The sequence below is a fragment of the Prionailurus viverrinus genome, unplaced genomic scaffold, assembly GCF_022837055.1.
Source record: "Prionailurus viverrinus isolate Anna unplaced genomic scaffold, UM_Priviv_1.0 scaffold_49, whole genome shotgun sequence".
NCBI lineage: Eukaryota > Metazoa > Chordata > Mammalia > Carnivora > Felidae > Prionailurus > Prionailurus viverrinus.
The window spans coordinates 1,389,625-1,408,769 of NW_025927612.1; the positions used below are offsets into that span (position 1 = coordinate 1,389,625).

The 19,145-nt window shown below is 62.7% G+C and overlaps 1 protein-coding gene across 4 annotated transcripts; it reads left to right on the plus strand.

Moving 5' to 3' along the window:
- Nucleotides 1-15,999, plus strand: PLXNA3 (plexin A3). Of its 4 annotated transcripts, none has more exons than XM_047847667.1 (33): nucleotides 1-74; nucleotides 1,954-2,577; nucleotides 2,964-3,503; nucleotides 3,989-4,171; nucleotides 5,001-5,129; nucleotides 5,200-5,300; nucleotides 5,664-5,787; nucleotides 5,889-6,045; nucleotides 6,125-6,224; nucleotides 6,398-6,512; nucleotides 6,679-6,879; nucleotides 7,016-7,112; nucleotides 7,266-7,456; nucleotides 7,536-7,681; nucleotides 7,753-7,873; nucleotides 7,979-8,115; nucleotides 8,224-8,394; nucleotides 8,679-8,772; nucleotides 8,856-9,095; nucleotides 9,171-9,314; nucleotides 9,384-9,618; nucleotides 9,708-9,850; nucleotides 9,930-10,186; nucleotides 10,311-10,377; nucleotides 10,471-10,617; nucleotides 10,703-10,862; nucleotides 11,017-11,120; nucleotides 11,295-11,391; nucleotides 11,677-11,867; nucleotides 12,123-12,292; nucleotides 12,780-12,992; nucleotides 13,131-13,281; nucleotides 14,785-15,999. In XM_047847667.1, the coding sequence occupies exons 2-33, from the start codon at nucleotides 1,981-1,983 to the stop codon at nucleotides 14,878-14,880; spliced, it is 5,619 nt and encodes a 1,872-aa protein (XP_047703623.1). In that variant the 5' UTR covers nucleotides 1-74; nucleotides 1,954-1,980; the 3' UTR covers nucleotides 14,881-15,999. The 4 variants fall into 4 exon arrangements, with proteins under 4 accessions (XP_047703623.1, XP_047703627.1, XP_047703625.1 ...); XM_047847669.1 differs by having other exon boundaries at nucleotides 9-70; XM_047847670.1 differs by lacking the exon at nucleotides 1-74 and adding an exon at nucleotides 611-629.
- Nucleotides 16,000-19,145: the final 3,146 nt, after the last annotated feature.

The following is a 19,145-nucleotide window of genomic DNA, read 5'->3' on the forward strand; positions in this document are numbered from 1 at the left end:
TGTGGGGCTCGGGGGCGCGTCCACGTGGCTGGCAGGCGGCCACCCGGAGCCAGCGGCAGCGGAGGGACCGGTAGGTAGGTGGCCTCCATACCCCGCCGCCCGTGAGGGGACGGACTGCTCGGTGGCCCGGGATTCGGGCAGCTCGGAGGTTGGGTTCGGCCTCGAGGGGGTCGGGCCCTACCTCTGCTCTTGCATCTTGGACGCCGGCCTGAGTGGTCCTTCGTGCCCAGCGCCTGCAAAGACGGCCAGCCTGAGCCCAGCTCCCCTGCCCTATGTGGACCCTTTGTGGCTGAGGAGCGGCCCGTCCAAGGATTGCTGGGGCGCCTGCATCCACCGGGGTCCTCGTGGGTCCGTTGAGGAGTGCCCCCGGTGGGGGCTGGGCGAGCCAGGCCAGCAGCACGGTGGGGGGCATCGGGGAGTGGGACCCTGGAGCCGTATCTCTGTGTAGGGCTGTCTCTCTCCTCGGGCAGACAGCTGGGTGTGCCTGTGATGCCCGAGGCTCCCACTTACAGGTGGAGGTTGGGGTGGGGGCTTGGGTGGCACATCCTGCCTCTCCAGGTCTCCCTCCTGACCTCTCCCCTGCCCCCATCTCCATTCCTAGGCCTGTATTCCTGCCGGTTGTGGAGGAGGTGAGGGTGGGATATGGCACCCCCATCTCTTCCGCCTCCCTTTCTTCTCTGGCTGTTGCATTGGGGTCCAGGATGCAGACCTGACAAAAGAGCCCCAGAGAGATGATCAGTCTGAGCTGAAACTCTTCAGTTTCAAGAAGGGCCTGTTCCTTGTTCTATCAAATGCATTTTTTCTTTTCTATCTCCTATGCATTCTTAGTTTGGTCCCCTGTACCCCCGCCCCCCGAGCTGGGTACCTTGTGTCTCCCTTGGGGCTTGGGCACAGAGAGGGTAGCTCTGAGCCCTGCTCCACTGGGTGCCATGACACTGCTCTGCTGTCTTTGCTGCCTAGAGCTGGCCAGAAAGCTGGGTGTGGCCTGGGGGTGAAGACCTGGCCAAGCTGGGCATTTGGCCCCCACCCCATCTCCCCAGGGCCTCGCTGGATTTAGGGACATTGCTTCCTTTCCATAGGGCTCCTTGCACCCCGCCCCCCCCCCCCCCCCCCGACACCTCCTGTTCCCCAGCTAACCTCTGGATTTGGAGGGAGAGCTGCACAGGGCTCCCTGGGCCATCTGTCTGGCTGTGCCTGAGCACAGCCTGACTTATGTCTGTCTTGGCGCGTGGCTGTGGGGGCAGGCACAACTCGGCTTTGTGTTGCGGTGGGTAGGCCAGACAGCAGGCTCCTGGACAGCCAGCTAGGGGAGGCCCTTGGGGCGAGGAGGCAGCTGGGGCCAGGACTCCGGGTGTGATGGCACCGGGTTCAGTCTCAGATCTGGATGCCTCAGACCTCTGACCTGGGTCTCCTGGTGGCAATGCCACTCTGGAGTGGTGTCCCCCCCCACACACACACACTTAGAATTGTTCACTCTCCGCCTTTCCCCTTCCCCCAACTTGGGTGTGGGGCGTCTCTGTGGCCTGGGACTTGCCTGTAGTGGCTCTTGCGTGTGGCTGGCCACCCTAAGCTCCAGGATCTGGTGTTTGGGGTCTCATTCTGGGAGGGCCTCCCACCCTTCCTTTTTCAGCATCTGGCTCTGCTGCCCCCTTGGGTGTGGCCCGGTTGTGGGGAGGCCTCCTGGCTCCTTTCCAGCGGGGGTGGGGGGTGGGGGATGATTGATGGCCCTCAAGCCTGCCTGTGCTCGCTGCTCACTCATGCGCCCTGGTGGAGGCCCTCCTTGTCTCCCAGCCACGGGCACCATCTGGGACTCTGTGGTCCGCTGGTGGAGGAGTGGCCTCCACCCTCTGTGGCATGGTGCTCGGTCCGCTGGAGGCCCTAGGCCAGTGGGGCAGAAGGAAGGCAGGCAGCTTGGGCCTGGGCCTCTGATTTGCACTTGCTTCTTCTCCCCAGGCCTGTCCTCGGGCGCAGCTGCCGGCCATGCCTGCTGTCTGCCTCCTCTTGCTGGTCCTCCTTGCCGTGGGGGGGGCCCTGGGCAGCGGCAGGCCCTTCCCTGCCTTCTCGGTGACAGACACGACGCTCACACACCTGGCTGTGCACCGGGTGACCGGGGAGGTGTTCGTGGGTGCGGTGAACCGCGTCTTCAAGCTGGCCCCCAATCTGACTGAGCTGCGGGCGCACGTCACAGGGCCTGTTGAGGACAATGCTCGCTGCTATCCACCTCCCAGCATGCGAGTGTGTGCCCACCGCCTAGCACCTGTCGACAACGTGAACAAGCTGCTGCTCATAGACTATGCGGCCCGCCGCCTGGTGGCCTGCGGCAGCATCTGGCAAGGCATCTGCCAGTTCTTGCGCCTGGACGACCTCTTCAAGCTGGGTGAGCCACACCACCGCAAGGAGCACTACCTGTCGGGAGCCCAGGAGCCTGACTCCATGGCCGGCGTCATTGTGGAGCAGGCTCGGGGGCCCAGCAAGCTGTTCGTGGGCACGGCCGTGGACGGCAAGTCTGAGTACTTTCCCACCCTCAGCTCGCGCAAGCTCATCAGCGACGAGGACGGGGCCGACATGTTCAGTCTGGTGGGTGAGCCTGCTCGCCTGTTCACCTTGTCAGACGGGCTGCCGGGCCCTCCTCCCCTGCTGCCTCTTCTTACCCCTCTCGTCTCCCTCCTTCCTGCACCCTGTCCTGGCTCTGCCACCGGAAGAGCCCTGATCCAGGAGGAGGCCAGCCGCTGAGGCCGGGCCAGGGCCCAGGAGGGTGCTGCTCAGCCCACCCTCGGTGGCCTTTCTGAGCTGCGCTCCTATGACTCTGCAGGCAGAGTGGGATCATGAGGGAGGCCCCAGGGGCGACCGTGTCCTGGGAGCAGGGCCCGGAGTGGGGTTGTGGGGGCCGAGAGGCCAGGGTCTGGGAGGTTGGCAAAGGACACGGGCCTTGTCCCATGCTCTCTCCTGAACCCCCTCCACAGGTGTACCAGGACGAATTCGTCTCCTCGCAGATCAAGATCCCCTCAGACACGCTGTCCCTGTACCCCGCCTTTGACATCTACTACATCTACGGTTTTGTGAGCGCCTCCTTCGTGTACTTCCTGACGCTGCAGCTGGACACCCAGCAGACACTGCTCGACACGGCGGGCGAGAAATTCTTCACGTCCAAGATCGTGCGCATGTGCGCTGGGGACTCGGAGTTCTACTCGTACGTGGAGTTCCCCATCGGCTGCTCTTGGCGAGGCGTGGAGTACCGCCTGGTGCAGAGCGCCCACCTGGCCAAGCCCGGCCTGCTGCTGGCCCAGGCCCTGGGCGTGCCGCCCGACGAGGACGTCCTCTTCACGGTCTTCTCTCAGGGCCAGAAGAACCGGGCCAGCCCGCCACGGCAGACCGTCCTCTGCCTCTTCACCCTCAGCAACATCAACGCCCACATCCGGCGCCGCATCCAGTCCTGCTACCGGGGGGAGGGCACGCTGGCCCTGCCCTGGCTGCTGAACAAGGAGCTGCCCTGCATCAACACTGTGAGCTCGCGCCCGCGCCCGTGCCGCAGGGCCCCGGCCTCAGTGCCCGCACCCTACCCTGGAACGCCGTGTCTTCCTGTCAGGGATTCCCACCCTCGTTGCCCCCACCCTCTGCGGCTCCCCTTTCTTCCCCGGCCGCCTTCTCACTGTTGACGGGTGCTCTCTGTTCACGAGCTGCCGGCTTCCGGGTGCTCCGCGCTCCTGCTCCTGGGCGGCCCTGTGCCGTCCAGCAGGCCTCGGAGGTGTGTGGTGTGTCCGGGGGCCACCCGCTGCCTCAGCCTCACCCCCCCACCCCGCTCCTCCTCCTCCTCCTCCTCCTCCTGAGCTGCTGGCTTCCTGTGGGGTCCTAGGGCAAGCCGCTGGTCTTGGCTGGTGGGGGGAGCCGGTTCCAGATCCAGCTCCCGTCCGGAATATGGGGTCTCTGCCCTCTGTCCAGCTGGTGCCCCGAAGCTCAGATTCTCACCGCACCCATCCTGTTTCACCAGCCCATGCAGATAAACGGAAACTTCTGCGGGCTGGTGTTGAACCAGCCACTGGGTGGCCTACACGTGATCGAGGGGCTGCCCCTGCTGGCTGACAGCAGCGATGGTATGGCCAGCGTGGCCGCCTACACCTACCGCCGGCACTCTGTGGTCTTCATCGGCACTCGTACCGGCAGTCTGAAGAAGGTAGGGCGAGGGCCGGGGGAGGGGGGACTTCCCGGGCTGGGCCCCAGGAACCTGGCCACGCTCCACAGGCGGCTCCTCGGCCACCCGCCCTCTCCAACACCAGTGCCCACTGTGGCCTCAGTTGCTGGCTTCCCGTGACACGGACCAGACCGGTCTCGAGGCCTCTCTGCTGGGAGTGCAGGGGCCCTGGCTGAGCCATCATGCTGGGTCCTCAGTTGAACGAAGGAGGAAAAATGTGAATGTAACCCCTTTTGCCCTCTTGTCCTCTCATGGGCACCAGGGCTGCTTCCGTTCCTAGACGGGGTAGCATGAAAGGGGGAGACGCACTCTGGGAGCCCCAGTGTGCTCGCCCAGAAGGGACAGTGGTCAGGAGAGCCGCCACGAGCTCGTCCGGCTCACCCGGCAAATACGGAGTTGTCCCCAGGAGTTCTGGGGTTGGCTGGGGAGGGTTTGTGAAGGGAGCCAGTGACTTCTGGGGGGCCTGGTCTGCTGCCCCTCCTGGGCCCTTGTTTGCATCTCTAACCACTTCACGGAGGCATCGCCCGCAAAGCGTACACTTCTCCCACTTAAAGCATACAGTCCGTGGTTTTAGTAAGTTTGCACAGGGTGTAACTGTCAGCATGAGCTCATTCTGGGATGGTGTCTGTCATCCCCCAGAAAGCTCTTCCCCTGCCTATGGCCATCTCGGGAGTGGGCAGGTTGAGAGCTGAGCCGCACCAGGCCCTGGCTTCAGTTTGGCCACGACCTGGGAAGTCCGTGGCTTGACAAGTGGATGTTCTGGGTGTGTGTGGCACCCTGTGGCATCAGGCCAGCGTGTCTCGCGGCCCAGGTCCGGGTTGACGGCTCGCAGTATGCCCACCTGTACGAGACAGTGCCCGTGGTGGATGGCAGCCCCATCCTTCGAGACCTGCTCTTCAGCCCCGACCACCGGCACATCTACCTCCTGAGTGAGAAGCAGGTAGGCCCGTGGCAGGCGGCAGCGGGTGGCGGGGTAGGGGCAGGGCGGGTACTGACGCCGCCGTCCCCAGGTGAGCCAGCTCCCGGTGGAGACGTGCGAGCAGTACATGAGCTGCGCGGCCTGCCTCGGCTCAGGGGACCCGCACTGCGGTTGGTGTGTGTTGCAGCACAGGTGAGGGCCACAGGGCCGGGCGGGGAGGAAGGGTCTGCAGGGGTCCTGCTCCTGGGAGGAGCCGGCGATGCCTGCTGATTGGGGTGGGCAGAGCGTGCCCTTGCCCACGTACCCATTTCTCCCAGTCGTACCCTTGTGGCCTCTGCCTCCGTCCCCTCCTACTTCATCCAGCTAATGAGCGGAGCCCCCATCCCGAGTGATAGCCCTTAGGGCCCAGGGGACGAGGCCAAAGCATGCTGTTGCCTGGCACTGTGGGCTGGGCTGGCCGTCTCCTCTTCCCTGCGGACATATGTGTACCCTCCCACCGTCCGGCCAGGGCCCTCGGGACAGCTGTATAACGGGCTCTGGCCTAACCCCACGCAGATGCTGCCGTGAAGGAGCCTGTCCGGGTGCTTCCGCCCCCCATGGCTTCGCCGAGGAGCTGAGCAAGTGTGTCCAGGTGCGGGTCCGGCCCAACAATGTTTCAGTGACGTCACCCGGGGTGCAGGTAAGTGCTGTGATGGGTGGGGGTGCGTGGGCCCACGTGTGTGTGTGTCGGTGGGGGTTGGAGGGGGACGCCTCCCGCTCTGACTCCTCCGCCTTCCCCAGCTGACCGTGGCCGTGCGCAACGTGCCAGACCTCAGCGTCGGCGTGAGCTGTACCTTTGAGGAGGTGGCGGAGAGTGAGGCCGTCATGCTGCCCTCCGGGGAGCTGCAGTGCCCGTCGCCCTCCCTCCGGGAGCTGCGGGCTCTCACCAGGGGGCACGGTCAGTAGGCTGGGGCTTTCCGGGATGGGGACGCTCTGCGTCCCGGGCCTGCTCACGGCCACCCCTGGGCTCGCCACAGGGGCCACGCGCACTGTGCGGCTGCAGCTGCTGTCCAAGGAGACTGGCGTGAAGTTCGCCGGGGTCGACTTCGTCTTCTACAACTGCAGCGTACTCCGGTCGTGAGTACTGGCATCTCTGACCTCTGTCCCCACACCCCTCCGTCCCCTGCTGTGTTGTGTGGGCCTCAGGTGGGCCCCGGCGCCTCCTCCCTGGGGCTTCCCGTGTGCCCCGTGGGCGAGTGGTGAGAGCGCGGCCTGGTCTTCTGCGTTATTCGCGAAGCCTCTCCCTGCAGGTGCATGTCCTGCGTCGGCAGCCCGTACCCCTGCCACTGGTGTAAGTACCGCCACGTGTGCACCAGCCACCCCCAAGAGTGCTCCTTCCAGGAGGGCAGGGTCCACAGCCCTGAGGTGAGGCGGGTGCCGTGCGCGAGGGGGCTGGGCTCCATGTGGGCTGGCCTCTGGCTTTTCTGCCTTTGTTCTCATTGCTTTCCCAGAGCCTCTTCAGTTCGGGGCCAGCCCAGCTGGGCCCAGATGGCAGCGGTGGGTGTGTGGCTGACGGGCGGTCTCCCCACAGGGTTGCCCTGAGATCCTGCCCGGCGGGGACCTCTTGATCCCAGTCGGCGTCATGCAGCCCCTTACCCTGCGGGCCAAGAACCTGCCGCAGCCGCAGTCGGGCCAGAAGAACTACGAGTGTGTGGTCCGGGTGCAGGGGCGGCAGCATCGGGTGCCGGCCGTGCGCTTCAATAGCAGCAGCGTGCAGTGCCAGAACGCGTCGGTGAGGCCCCCTCCTGCGGGGCGTGCTGGTCGTGCGGGTCTGCGCCCGGCTCGCTGCTCAGAGAGCCCGACGTGCCTCTGGCAGGGGACCTTCTGAGCACCTCTGCTCTGGGGTGACGCGGGTCCCTCTCTCCCAGTACTCCTACGAAGGCGACGAGTACGGTGACACCGAGCTGGACTTCTCCGTGGTCTGGGATGGCGATTTCGCCATCGACAAGCCTGCCACCTTCCGAGGTGCGGGGCAGCATGGGGCTGTAGGGCCTGGGGCACGGTGGGCGCGAACTGGGGCCAGGTGCGGCAGGGGGACCCCGCATCGGGGTCCTCGGTGCCCCCGGCGCCCCGCGGCGGCGCCCCGCGGCCGCCCCCAGCGGTGCTCTCTGCCCGCAGCTCTCCTGTACAAGTGCTGGGCACGGCGGCCCAGCTGCGGCCTCTGCCTCAAGGCTGACCCTCGCTTCAACTGCGGCTGGTGCGTCTCGGAGCACAGGTGCCAGCTGCGGACCCACTGCCCGGCCCCCAAGACCAACTGGATGCACCCGAGCCAGAAGGGCGCCCGCTGCAGCCACCCTCGCATCGCCCAGGTCAGCCTCCCCGGTCTCCTTCCGTCTGCCAGGCACCCACGAGTCTGGGCTCACCCTCACCTATCGTCCTGCCCTGCAGATCCACCCGCTCATGGGGCCCAAGGAGGGAGGCACTCGGGTCACCATCGTGGGTGAGAACCTGGGCCTCAGCTACCGGGACGTGGGCCTGCGGGTCGCAGGTGTGCGCTGCAACCCTATCCCCTCCGAGTACGTCAGCGCCGAGAGGTGAGTGCGGCCGTGTGGGCGCCCGAGCCCTGGGCTGTCTGCCTCCAGCCCTGACCTTCTCTCACCCATAGGATCGTGTGTGAGATGGGGGAGTCGCTGGTGCCCAGCCCACCGCCGGGGCCCGCGGAGCTCTGTGTGGGCGATTGTTCTGCTGACTTCCGCACACAGTCCGAACAGCTCTACAGTTTCGTGGTGTGTGGGCTGCCCGTCCTTCCCCCTCCCTTCCCTTCTGAGACCCCTCCCCCCCACCCGCACCGGGCCACCTCCTCCCTCTCCTCAGGGCCGCTTCTCCCACAGACACCAGCGTTTGACCGCGTAAGTCCCGGTCGGGGCCCGGCTTCCGGGGGCACACGGCTCACCATCTCTGGGAGCTCTCTGGATGCCGGCAGCAGGGTCACAGTGACTGTGAGAGACGGCGAGTGCCAGTTCGTGAGGTGGGCGGGGCCCCATCAGCTCTGGCCTGGGCACTGGGTAGGGGGCCACAAGGGCAGGGTGAGTCATGGCCCCGGGCGACCTGCTCTCAGCGCCCCACTCACCAACAGGAGAGACGCCGAGACAATCGTGTGTATCTCGCCCGTGTCCACCCTGGGCCCCAGCCAGGCCCCCATCACCCTGGCCATCGACCGTGCCAACATTTCTAGTCCCGGCGTCTTCTACACCTACACCCAGGACCCTACGGTCACTCGCCTTGAGCCCACCTGGAGCATCATCAAGTAAGACCTGAGGAGGAGTGTGGGTCGGGGACTGTGTCCCTGAGCTCCTGTCCCGGGTCCTCGCTTGGTGACTGGGGCCCAGGGCATCAAGTTACACATCCTCCAAGCCTCAGCCCTCATTGGCAGAGGGGGGCAGGGTCCTCCCAACAAATGGCACCTGGCATTCACCCAGTGACCTGGGGTGGGGGAGGCCCCGGGCTCCATGGCAGCTGTGATAACTCTCTGGAGGCCAGGCTGGGAGCAGTGGCGGAGGGAGCCTGAGGCCCCTCCCCCGCTGCCCCCAGTGGAAGCACTGCCATCACTGTGAGTGGGACCCACCTACTGACCGTCCAGGAGCCCCGGGTCCGGGCCAAGTACCGAGGCATCGAGACCACCAACGTGAGTGCCAGCGGTCCTCGCCCTGCCCCTAACCCTGCCACCTGTGGCTTCATGTGCCGGGCTGCCCTCCCTTGTCCCCGCAGACATGCCAGGTGATCAACGATACCGCCATGCTGTGTAAGGCCCCCGGCATCTTCCTGGGACGGCCCCAGCCACAGGCCCAGGGTGAACACCCTGATGAGTTTGGCTTCCTGCTGGATCATGTGCAGACGGCCCGCTCCCTCAACCGGTCCTCCTTCACCTACTACCCTGATCCCAGCTTCGAGCCACTGGGGCCCTCCGGTGTCCTGGATGTCAAGCCTGGCTCCCACGTAGTGTTGAAGGTGCGAGTGGGGCACAGTGGACCAGGAGAGGCCGGGAGGTGGGGAGCCCTGGCTGACCGCACCCTCCACCCACAGGGCAAGAATCTGATCCCCGCAGCAGCTGGCAGCTCCCGCCTCAACTACACGGTGCTGATCGGGGGCCAGCCGTGTGCGCTCACTGTCTCCGACACACAGCTCCTGTGCGACTCACCTAGCCAGACGGGCCGGCAGCCTGTCATGGTGCGTGGGAAGTGGGGGAGGCCACCGGGTGGGCGTGGGGGTCAGCTCACAGTGGGGTTGTCCCTGCAGGTACTGGTAGGTGGCCTGGAGTTCTGGCTGGGTACCCTGCACATCACGGCCGAGCGGGCGCTGACTCTGCCGGCCATGGTGGGCCTGGCGGTGGGCGGCGGGCTCTTGCTGCTGGCCATCACCGCTGTGCTGGTCGCCTATAAGCGCAAGACTCAGGATGCAGACCGCACGCTCAAGCGGCTTCAGTTACAGATGGACAACTTGGAGTCCCGCGTGGCTCTGGAATGCAAGGAAGGTGCGTGGGACGGTGGTGTGGTGCAGGGCGGGTGGGCTGGGAGCCTCTCCCCTCCCGCTGCGCTCATTCTTCCTCCCCGCCCTCCCCAGCCTTTGCTGAGCTGCAGACGGATATCAACGAGCTGACCAACCACATGGACGGGGTGCAGATCCCTTTCCTGGACTACCGGACCTATGCCGTTCGCGTGCTCTTCCCGGGCATTGAGGCCCATCCGGTGCTCAAGGAGCTGGATGTGAGTCCCCAGCTCGCCTGCCCGGCCCTCATCCCCTGCCACGCCTCCCCCACTCTCTGAGACGCCCTGTCCCTCCCAGACTCCCCCCAACGTCGAGAAGGCCCTGCGCCTCTTTGGACAGCTGCTGCACAGCCGCGCCTTCGTGCTCACCTTCATCCACACGCTGGAGGCCCAGAGCAGCTTTTCCATGCGCGACCGTGGTACCGTGGCCTCGCTTACCATGGTGGTCCTGCACAGCCGCCTCGATTACGCCACGGGGCTGCTCAAGCAGCTGCTGGCGGACCTCATAGAGAAGAACCTGGAGAGCAAGAACCACCCCAAGCTGCTTCTGCGCAGGTAGGTGCTGCAGGGCCCCGGCCCCGCCTCCTGCCGGCCCCACTCCCACCAGGCCCGCTCCTGCCTGGGGAGCAAGGTGGGTGGGCCCCCTCTCCAGTCTGGCCCAGCGCCCCTTTTGCCCTAGGACCGAGTCGGTGGCTGAGAAGATGCTTACCAACTGGTTCACATTCCTGCTGCACAAATTTCTGAAGGTGTGCTGGGCGGGTGGGCGGGTGGGCGGGGTGACCCGGGGAAGCGGCTGGCGGGCGGGCGGGCAGCGTACGTGTGCCCGCCCCTGGCTGCAGGAGTGTGCCGGGGAGCCGCTGTTTCTGCTCTACTGCGCCATCAAGCAGCAGATGGAGAAGGGCCCCATCGATGCCATCACGGGCGAGGCCCGCTACTCCCTGAGCGAAGACAAGCTCATTCGGCAGCAGATCGACTACAAGACGCTGGTGGGTTGGTGGTCGGGTGGGCAGGGCCTCAGGCATGACGGCACACCTCGTCCGGGGTCCAGCCTGTGGTTCCCCTCACCCGCAGACCCTGCACTGCGTGTTCCCGGAGAGCGAGGGCAGCACTCAGGTCCCAGTGAAGGTTCTCAACTGCGACAGCGTCACCCAAGCCAAAGATAAGCTGCTGGACGCTGTGTACAAGGGCGTCCCATACTCGCAGCGCCCCAAAGCCGAAGACATGGACCTAGGTGACCTTGCCCCTTCCTCCCGGCCCCCACCCTGTGGCCACATTACATTGACTGCCATTCCCGCTCCCTGCTTGGGCTCTGTCCGCTGAGGGAGGTGGGCCCCGGGGCCCAGGGTACTCTGGGCAGGACCTCAAGGGCTGTCTGTGGCCTACAGAATGGCGCCAGGGCCGTATGGCCCGAATCATCCTCCAGGATGAAGACGTCACCACGAAGATTGAGTGTGACTGGAAGAGGGTCAACTCATTGGCCCACTATCAGGTGAGGGGCTGGGAGCCACCTGGGGGCCATGGCCCCGCCCCGAGGACACAGTCCCTCCTTGGGGCTCCTCGGGTACCTCCGACATGCACACCGCAGGGTCCGGGTGGGTGGTGGCTCAGGCCCGTTGGCTCCCCAGCCTCCTGTGCTGCCCCCCTCTGTCTCTGTGGTTTCCAGGTGACAGATGGCTCCTTGGTGGCACTGGTGCCCAAACAAGTGTGTGCCTATAACATGGCCAGCTCCTTTACCTTCACCCGCTCGCTCAGCCGCTACGGTAGGTGCCTCCAGGGTGATGGCCTTGATTGGCCTTGTGCCCTCTGAGGCTGTGTCAGCCATCCTGGGGAGCCCCCTCTCTGAGTGGCCACCATGCTTCTGGTGGTCGCCCTGGGCCTTGCCCTTGGGAGACATCCACTTTCATAGAGCCTGGAGGTGGGGTGGGCCGGTAAGAGTAGGCAGCCCCCTTAGCCTGCTGGGCTCCTGGAACAGAGGTGGGCAAGAGCCGTGGTGATGACTGGCATGGCCCCACTGGCCTAAAGGGCATGCCTGTCCCCTGCCCCAGAGAGCTTGCTGCGCACAGCCAGCAGCCCCGACAGCCTCCGTTCTCGGGCACCCATGATCACGCCTGACCAGGAGACTGGCACCAAGCTGTGGCACCTGGTGAAGAACCACGACCATGCTGACCACCGCGAGGGGGACCGCGGCAGCAAGATGGTCTCAGAGATCTACCTGACTCGACTCCTGGCCACCAAGGTGTGGGCCTGCCCTGAGCCACCCTGGCCTCAGCCCAGACATCTTCTAGCCCAGCCTCTGCCCGGCGGTTGGTCCGGCCTGCCCTGGGGGTAGGCCGCGGGGTTCTTCAAATCTGGTGCGCCTTTCTCAAGGCCTGAGGCTGGGGCGGGGCCTGTCTGGGGCACTGTCCCTGCAGGGAAGCTCCTTGCCCCTCTGTCCCCCTGTTCTGCTGTGGGGCCATCCCAACCTGACCTGTGCTCTTGCCGACCCCTGCAGGGCACGCTGCAGAAGTTTGTGGATGACCTCTTTGAGACCGTGTTCAGCACGGCTCACCGAGGTTCAGCCCTGCCCCTGGCCATCAAGTACATGTTCGACTTCCTGGATGAGCAGGCCGACAGGCGCCAGATCAGCGACCCTGACGTGCGCCACACCTGGAAGAGCAACTGGTACCGCCTTGTGCTGGGCCACTGCTGGCCCCCCTGGGGATGGGCGGACAGAGGAAGGGAGGACACCTGTGGCTGTGCCGGCACTCAGAGACCAGGGGGGTGGGTGACTGACGGGGGCTGGAGTGGCCATCCAGGCAGGAGAGGGCCTGCATCAGTCGCCCCTCAAGCACAAAAGGGGAGTTTGGTTGATTCCGGATACGGGCCCCGCTGGGCCATGTGGGAGGCCGGGAGTGGGGCCGGCACAGAGCAGAGGTGCTGACGGCCAGGCCCATGTGGTGGCCGTGGTGCAGGGTGACATGCAGCGAGGACGGAAGGCTGTTTGCTCTCATTTCTGACTGCTTGAAGTCTGGCAGAAACTTAAAGAAAAGGCCGCTAACCCTAAATATGTCACACTTGCTGCTTGTGGGCAAGATGTGCACAGGCCAGGCAGGAAGCGTAGAAGGGAGCACTGACGGGATGGGCTTCAGGTGCCTGTCCCTCTATCCAGCCTGCCCCTGCGCTTCTGGGTAAACGTGATCAAGAACCCCCAGTTTGTGTTCGACATCCACAAGAACAGCATCACGGACGCCTGCCTGTCAGTGGTGGCCCAGACTTTCATGGACTCCTGCTCCACGTCTGAACATCGCCTGGGCAAGGACTCGCCGTCCAACAAGCTGCTCTACGCCAAGGACATCCCCAACTACAAGAGCTGGGTGGAGAGGTGGGCTGGGAGGGGAAGCAAGGCCTGGCAGCCCCGTGCCGGGTCAGCTTGGGGAAAAAGTCCCCAGAGACCGGCCTGACTGCCAGGGCAGGGGCTTTGGTGGCACCTGCCTTTGTGACCTACTCAGGGTCCCAACAGGTACTACCGGGACATTGCAAAGATGGCATCCATCAGCGACCAGGACATGGACGCCTACCTGGTGGAGCAGTCCCGTCTGCATGCCAGTGACTTCAACATCTTAAGCGCGCTCAGTGAACTCTATTTCTATGTCACCAAGTACCGCCAGGAGGTGCGTGCCAGTCTCGCAGGCCCCCAGTCGTTAGGCCCTGATGGTGCGGTCAGTGGCAAACACGGGGGGGCCCTGTGAGGGTGAAGGGCACTAGAGGGTGGTGGAGGGGACAGAGGGGGCACGGACCCCATCTCTTAGATCACTCGCAGTGCCTCCCCTATTCAGCCCCCAGGCTAGCACAGGTGATGCTTTCCAGAGATGCTGGGATTTGAGGGGGCTAGGAGAGAAGCCACTGGCCAGAGAACGAAATTCTGCTCGGGCAAAAGTAAAGGTCCAGGGAAGGGGTGGGCTGAGGGGCTAGGGTGGGGCCAGAAGGTAGGCAGGGCCAGCACCTTATCCAGCCCATGGGATTGGTGACCCCACACTTCAGTAGACAGGGAACATAGAAGTGTGGATCTGAGATTGTATTATTGCTGGAAGTAAGAACCCATCAGCCAGGACATGGCCCAGAAAGCTCTGAGCCTGGATGAGCTCACCAAGGGCAGCCGAGAGCCAGTGTAGGGGTACAAGTGGCCCACGCACTGAATCCTGGGGTCCTGGGACACTCAGAGGTGGCAGAGAAGACAGGGAGCCAGCAGCAGAGACTGAGGAGTGGAGGGAGGGACCCCAAGACTGCAGGGTGGCCTCCTGGAACAGGACAAACACACACACACACACACACACACACACACACACACACACCTGGGGCAGGAAGGGGATGGTCAGGAGGGAGAAGAGTATGATTGGCTTCCTGGGGTGCTACTGATGGTCAAGGGCAATAAAGCCCTAGAAGGTTGCCGCATTTGGCAAGGAGATCCTGGATACCAGCAAAGACAGGGTTGGATGCGGGTCAGGAGGGGACGGGGAAGTTGGGTGCGGGTTGGGATGGGGGTCAAGAGGGGACAAGGAAGTCAGGTGCAGGATGGGGGCGGGTGTCAGGAGAAGACGGGGAGACCAGGAGGGGATGGGGAGATTGGGTGTGGGGTGGGGGTCACGATGGGTGGGGAGGTTGGGTGGGGGTGTGGGTCAGGAGGGGAAGTGAAGATTGGGTGCAGATTCCGGGTCAGGAGGGGATGGGGAGATCAGGTGTGGGGTTGGGGTTCAGGAGGGGATGGGGAGATGGGGTGCAGGGTGGGGGTCAGGAGGGGAAGTGAAGATTGGGTGCAGATTCCAGGTCAGTAGGGGACGGGGAGATCAGGTGCGGGGTTGGGGTTCAGGAGGGGATGGGGAGATGGGGTGTGGGTCAGGAAGGGACGGGGCGTTTGGGGACAGCGGGTCCAGCCCACTCCCGGGAAGGGCCGCACTGTGGCCGCCAAGCAGAGAAGGCGGTGGCTTCGGGGTGGCCAAGTCGCAGCGTGTGCAGAGGTGGGGAGCTGCAGCCCTTCCCACGTGCCGGGGACCCGCAGAGAGCGGGGTGCGTGGACGCAGGAGGGACAAAAGAGCTCAGGCCGGGGGGACGGCTTGGCAAGGGAGGGAGCGGCCCCTCCTCGCCAGCCCGGCTCCGGGGGGGCCCTCCTCCCCCAGGTCCTCACCGCTCTGGACCGAGACGCCTCCTGTCGGAAGCATAAGTTGCGGCAAAAACTGGAACAGATCATCAGCCTCGTGTCTGGCAACAGCTAAGGGTGGCGGAACCGGTGAGGAGGGGGCGTCCCAGGCCTGAGGTGACCTCGGGGCCGAGCCCTGGATCGGGTGGCACGGGGGCGGGGATGGGGTGGTCACCGGTCTCTCGTGCCCTGCGCACACCCGGGCCCCCTTCATTAGTGCCTTTCTTTGGGCCCTGCGTGGGGACGGTGGTGACAGGACCAAGGGTCCTGACCCTGGCAGCAGCAATATCCCCGCCCTCCTACCCTCGTGCCCCCGGGTCGTGCCAGCCCCTGCCCCCTCTTCCTGTTTATACCCCCAACCACCTATTTATTTAATTTATCTGCACCTCACCGTGTCCGTCTGTCACCACGTGCCCCTTCTCTGGGATGTGGACAACCTCACGCCCCTTCTGTCCTTGGGTCGTCCTGGCTCCCTGGTGGCACGGTCAGCCTCGGCCTCGCCTCTGGCACCTGCCCCTGGCCGTGGCGGGCCCCGCCGGGTCCGAGCAGGGGCCCCCGACACCAGCAGCACTTGATGGCGAGGAGGGGGGCGCCCAGGGTGATGCGGCGAAGCCATCCCCAGACTGTGGCTGCGCCCAGGGGTCTCCCCGCGGCTGGGTCCCGGCATCCCCTCCGGACTTCTCGGGGGTCGGACCGTACCTTTCTCGGGCGCCCTGTCCCCAGCACCTGGGGAGCTATGAGCGGGTTCGTGCCAGGGCCCCACGTGGGCCTGGGGGCTCTGGAAGTCTCCTTCTCCAGGCCTGAGCGCCCAGCTTCCTCGGCGTGGTGCCTGCTGAGCCCGGACCCCTCACCCCCGCTGCCCTGTCCTGCGCCCGCCCCGAGTGGCCGAGGCGGCAGTGCCTTACCCCTCTGTTCCCTCTTCCCCCTCCGAGGAATCTGGCCCCGGCGCGTGGTCCCGGAAACCCAGCTGTCCCCTCTGTTTTGGCATGAGCTTCTTTGTCGTTGTTCCTGGAACCTTGTTTCTGAATTAAACGTCGGGAAAACGGTGGCAGTGTGTGGCAGGTGGGTGGTCGGCGAGCAGGGAAGCAGGTGGGGAGGCTGTTGGACTCTGGAGGAGCTGGGCTCCCTTTATGGGAGGAAGGGTGACCCGTTGCAGGGGTCCCGCGCATCTGACGAGGTCCAGGGCCACGTCCGATCCGTGCCAGCAAACCCCGGTGGCTCTCCCGTCAAGATCCAATCGGAACCCGTTCCCTTCTCCCCACCTCCACTGGCCGCAGCCTGGGGGTCTCTCGCCTGCGTGCCAGTCTCCCCACTTCTGTTCTGCCTGCCCTCGTCCCCTTCCCAGCGCAGCAGGCACTGTGACTGTGGTGGGTCCAAAACTATGCATTTGCCCAAACTCCTAGGCCTGTACACTCACAAAGGGGAAGGCTGAGAGGATGGAACTTAGCCCTCACTTCAAACACAAACAAGTAAACAAAAAGGCGAGGTAAACAGTCAAGAGAAAGCTGCTTGATCCAGGATAAGGATTGAAGCCCAGACCAAGGGAGGTGCCGGGCTGACAGCTATGCAGGCACGTGGCCCAGAGGAAGCAGGCAGGGAGAGAGAGGGGAGGCTGAGGAAGATGGTTTTAAAAAATTACCATTGTGAGATTACAGAAAGGCAATGAAAGACTGAAGGCAATTAAAAAAAATTTTTTAATGTTTATTTTTGAGGGAGAGAGAGAGCACAGGTGCGAGTGGGGAGGGGCAGAGAGAGAGGGAGACACAGAATCTGAAGCGGGCTCCAGGCTCTGAGCTGTCAGCACAGAGCCCGACCCGGGTCTTTAGCCATGAGATCATGACCTGAGTCAAAGACGCTTAACTGACTGAGACACTCAGGTGCCCCTAAACAAGGCAGTTTTTAACCTAGGAGGTAAAGAAAGCCCAAGTGAATGGTTCCCCAAGAACCATTTTGGGAGAACGAAGAGGCTAGCAGAATGGAGAGTGGTATAAAACAGCCAGATCCTCAACCATCAAAAAGAAAGGTCTTCAAAATTATTTTTCAAAAGGAAGGAAGAGAAAGAGACCCTTGCTGTAGTCACTACAGCTGCTGTCTGCTGTCAGGTGAGAGTGTCGTCATCACAACCACCACCACTGTCCCCGTGACGGCGTGTCTCCCCTGCAGCACGCACCAGCTCGCCCCACGTCCAGCAGTCATAGACTCTTCATGCGTGTGTAGTAGCAGGGACCGATTTACACTGCCACTTACTTGAAAGAGCCCCCAAACCAGACAGAATAGATGAGACCCAAGCTGTAAGGAAACCAGGTATCAGGCGATGAAGAACAGCGATCTCTGGGAGATGAGAAGTCAGAGATCGGCCTTGCCTTGCAATTGTCCCGGCTGACCGCATTGGGAGTTTCGTGCTGAGGCCCACCGGAACTGGTGGGGCAGAGGGCCCCAAGGAGTGGGGGGGGCGGGGGGGGGGGAGCGTGGGCGAGGACCCTTTGGGAGGGAGCAGCGCACGGCTGATCAGCGCAAGCGCGTGGGGAGACCATTGGAGGCCCGCTGAGGACTATCTGACAGAACGAAAGTAACTTTGTTGGGCACTCAAGCGGGACAACAACCAACAGCTGTCCCCACCGGCTAGGAGGGCAAACCTCACAACTGGGGAAGTGTGGGAGTGGAAAATGACACCTGCCCCGAGCTGTTCTGGTCCCATAGGGCAAGTCTTCGAAGACTCAAGAGGGTCCAACTGTTCCAGGTAAGTAACGGCATCGCGGAACAAAGCTCACAAATATTTCTAGGAATAGAAAGACCTCCAGCACCCAAGGAGAATCATGTCCGGCATCCAATCTACAGTTAACGGGCACGCAGAGAAGCAGGGAAACCCAACCCACACAAATTCTCCGCTATAAGGTACCCAGGTCAGAAAGGAGGAAATAGAACTGGCTTTATCCTGAGAAAACACAATCACCTGTGGAGAAAATCCCATGGCGTCTGTCCACCAAAGAGCTGCCAGAATTGCTGGGTCTGACAAGTCTGCAGGAGACCTCGTATGTCACAGGGAGTGCACTCCTTCCACCAAAAGGCTGACAGTTGTCCAGCACTTTTCCTCACTGAGCTAAGGCCAGTCAGCCTCAACGCTCTGATTCTAGTGTTTCTGGGTTGTTTGCTCTTCTCGTGCAAACTAATTTTTACATTATTTTTTAAGGATTTTTTTAAATGTTTTTTTTTTTTTAATTTTGAAAGAAAGATTGTGAGTGGGGAAGGAGCAGAGAGAGGGAGACATGGGGCTCGATCCTGATCTCACAAACCGTGAGGTCATGACCTGAGCCCAAATCGAGTTGGACGCTTAACTGACTAAGCCGCCCAGGTGCCCCAAATTGTTATTTTTAAATGTTTATTTTCTTGAGAGAGCGTGAGTGTGCACATGAACAGGGGTGGGCAGAGAGAGAATCCCAAGCAGGCTCCCCACTGTCATCTCACAAACTGAGATCATGACCTGAGCCGAAATCAAGAGTAGGACAGTCAACCAAGTGAGCCAGAGGCACCCCCAAATGAATTTTGTTTTCAAATTTTGCCAGAGCCAGCAGTGACAAGGTGTAGCAAAACCAGCATTCTGGCAGAGTGGTAGGTACGTTTTCTGGAGACTAACTTTGCAGTCTTGACAGAGCTTTAAAAAATATACTAAATATTTACCCACTAATTGTACCTCTTTTAACCTAGTGGAAGGAAGCAATCATTCGTGCAAGGTCATATGCAAGAGTTCCACTGACTCATTACCTAAAATAGGGCAAAAAGGTGAAAGCAATTTAAACGTTCAGTAGTTACATTAGAATATTATAATGCATCTTTTCTTTTTATAAAAAAAAACGTGTCTATTAATTTTTGAGAGACAGAAACTGAGCAGGGGAGGGGCAGAGGGAAGAGGGAGACATAGAATCCAAAGCAGGCTCCAGACCCTCAGCTGTCAGTACAGAGCCTGACACGGGGCTGGAACTCACCAACTCCGAGATCACGACCTGAGCCAAAGTCAGACGCTGAACTGACTGAGCCTGCCAGGTGCCCTTAATGCATCTTTCCTGCACTCGTTCAATATTTTTGAAGAGTTTGGATAAAAAGTTCACATTAGATGAAAGCCATCAGGAGTAATGCGAAACGTGCAAACGATGGGCATATTCCCACATGTTGAGAGTCCTTGATACCGAAGGACAGGACGCACGTGGGTTCTGCCAGTTCCCAAACTGCCTTCTACCACCTTCCGCGACTTGCACGTCGACATCCCAGGAGCCGCCCCGCCCCCCCGCCTGAGGACAAAGGGAAGACTATCCGGGGGTGCCACAACTGAGAAGGAACCGGGAA

Excerpts from the sequence above, each read along its gene's own strand:
- PLXNA3 (XM_047847667.1), top strand. The coding sequence starts at position 1,981 with ATGCCTGCTGTCTGCCTCCTCTTGCTGGTCCTCCTTGCCGTGGGGGGG. Across the intron at positions 3,504-3,988 it reads AGCTGCCCTGCATCAACACT|CCCATGCAGATAAACGGAAA; the intron begins GTGAGCTCGCGC and ends CTGTTTCACCAG. Across the intron at positions 7,457-7,535 it reads GCCACCCTCGCATCGCCCAG|ATCCACCCGCTCATGGGGCC; the intron begins GTCAGCCTCCCC and ends CCTGCCCTGCAG.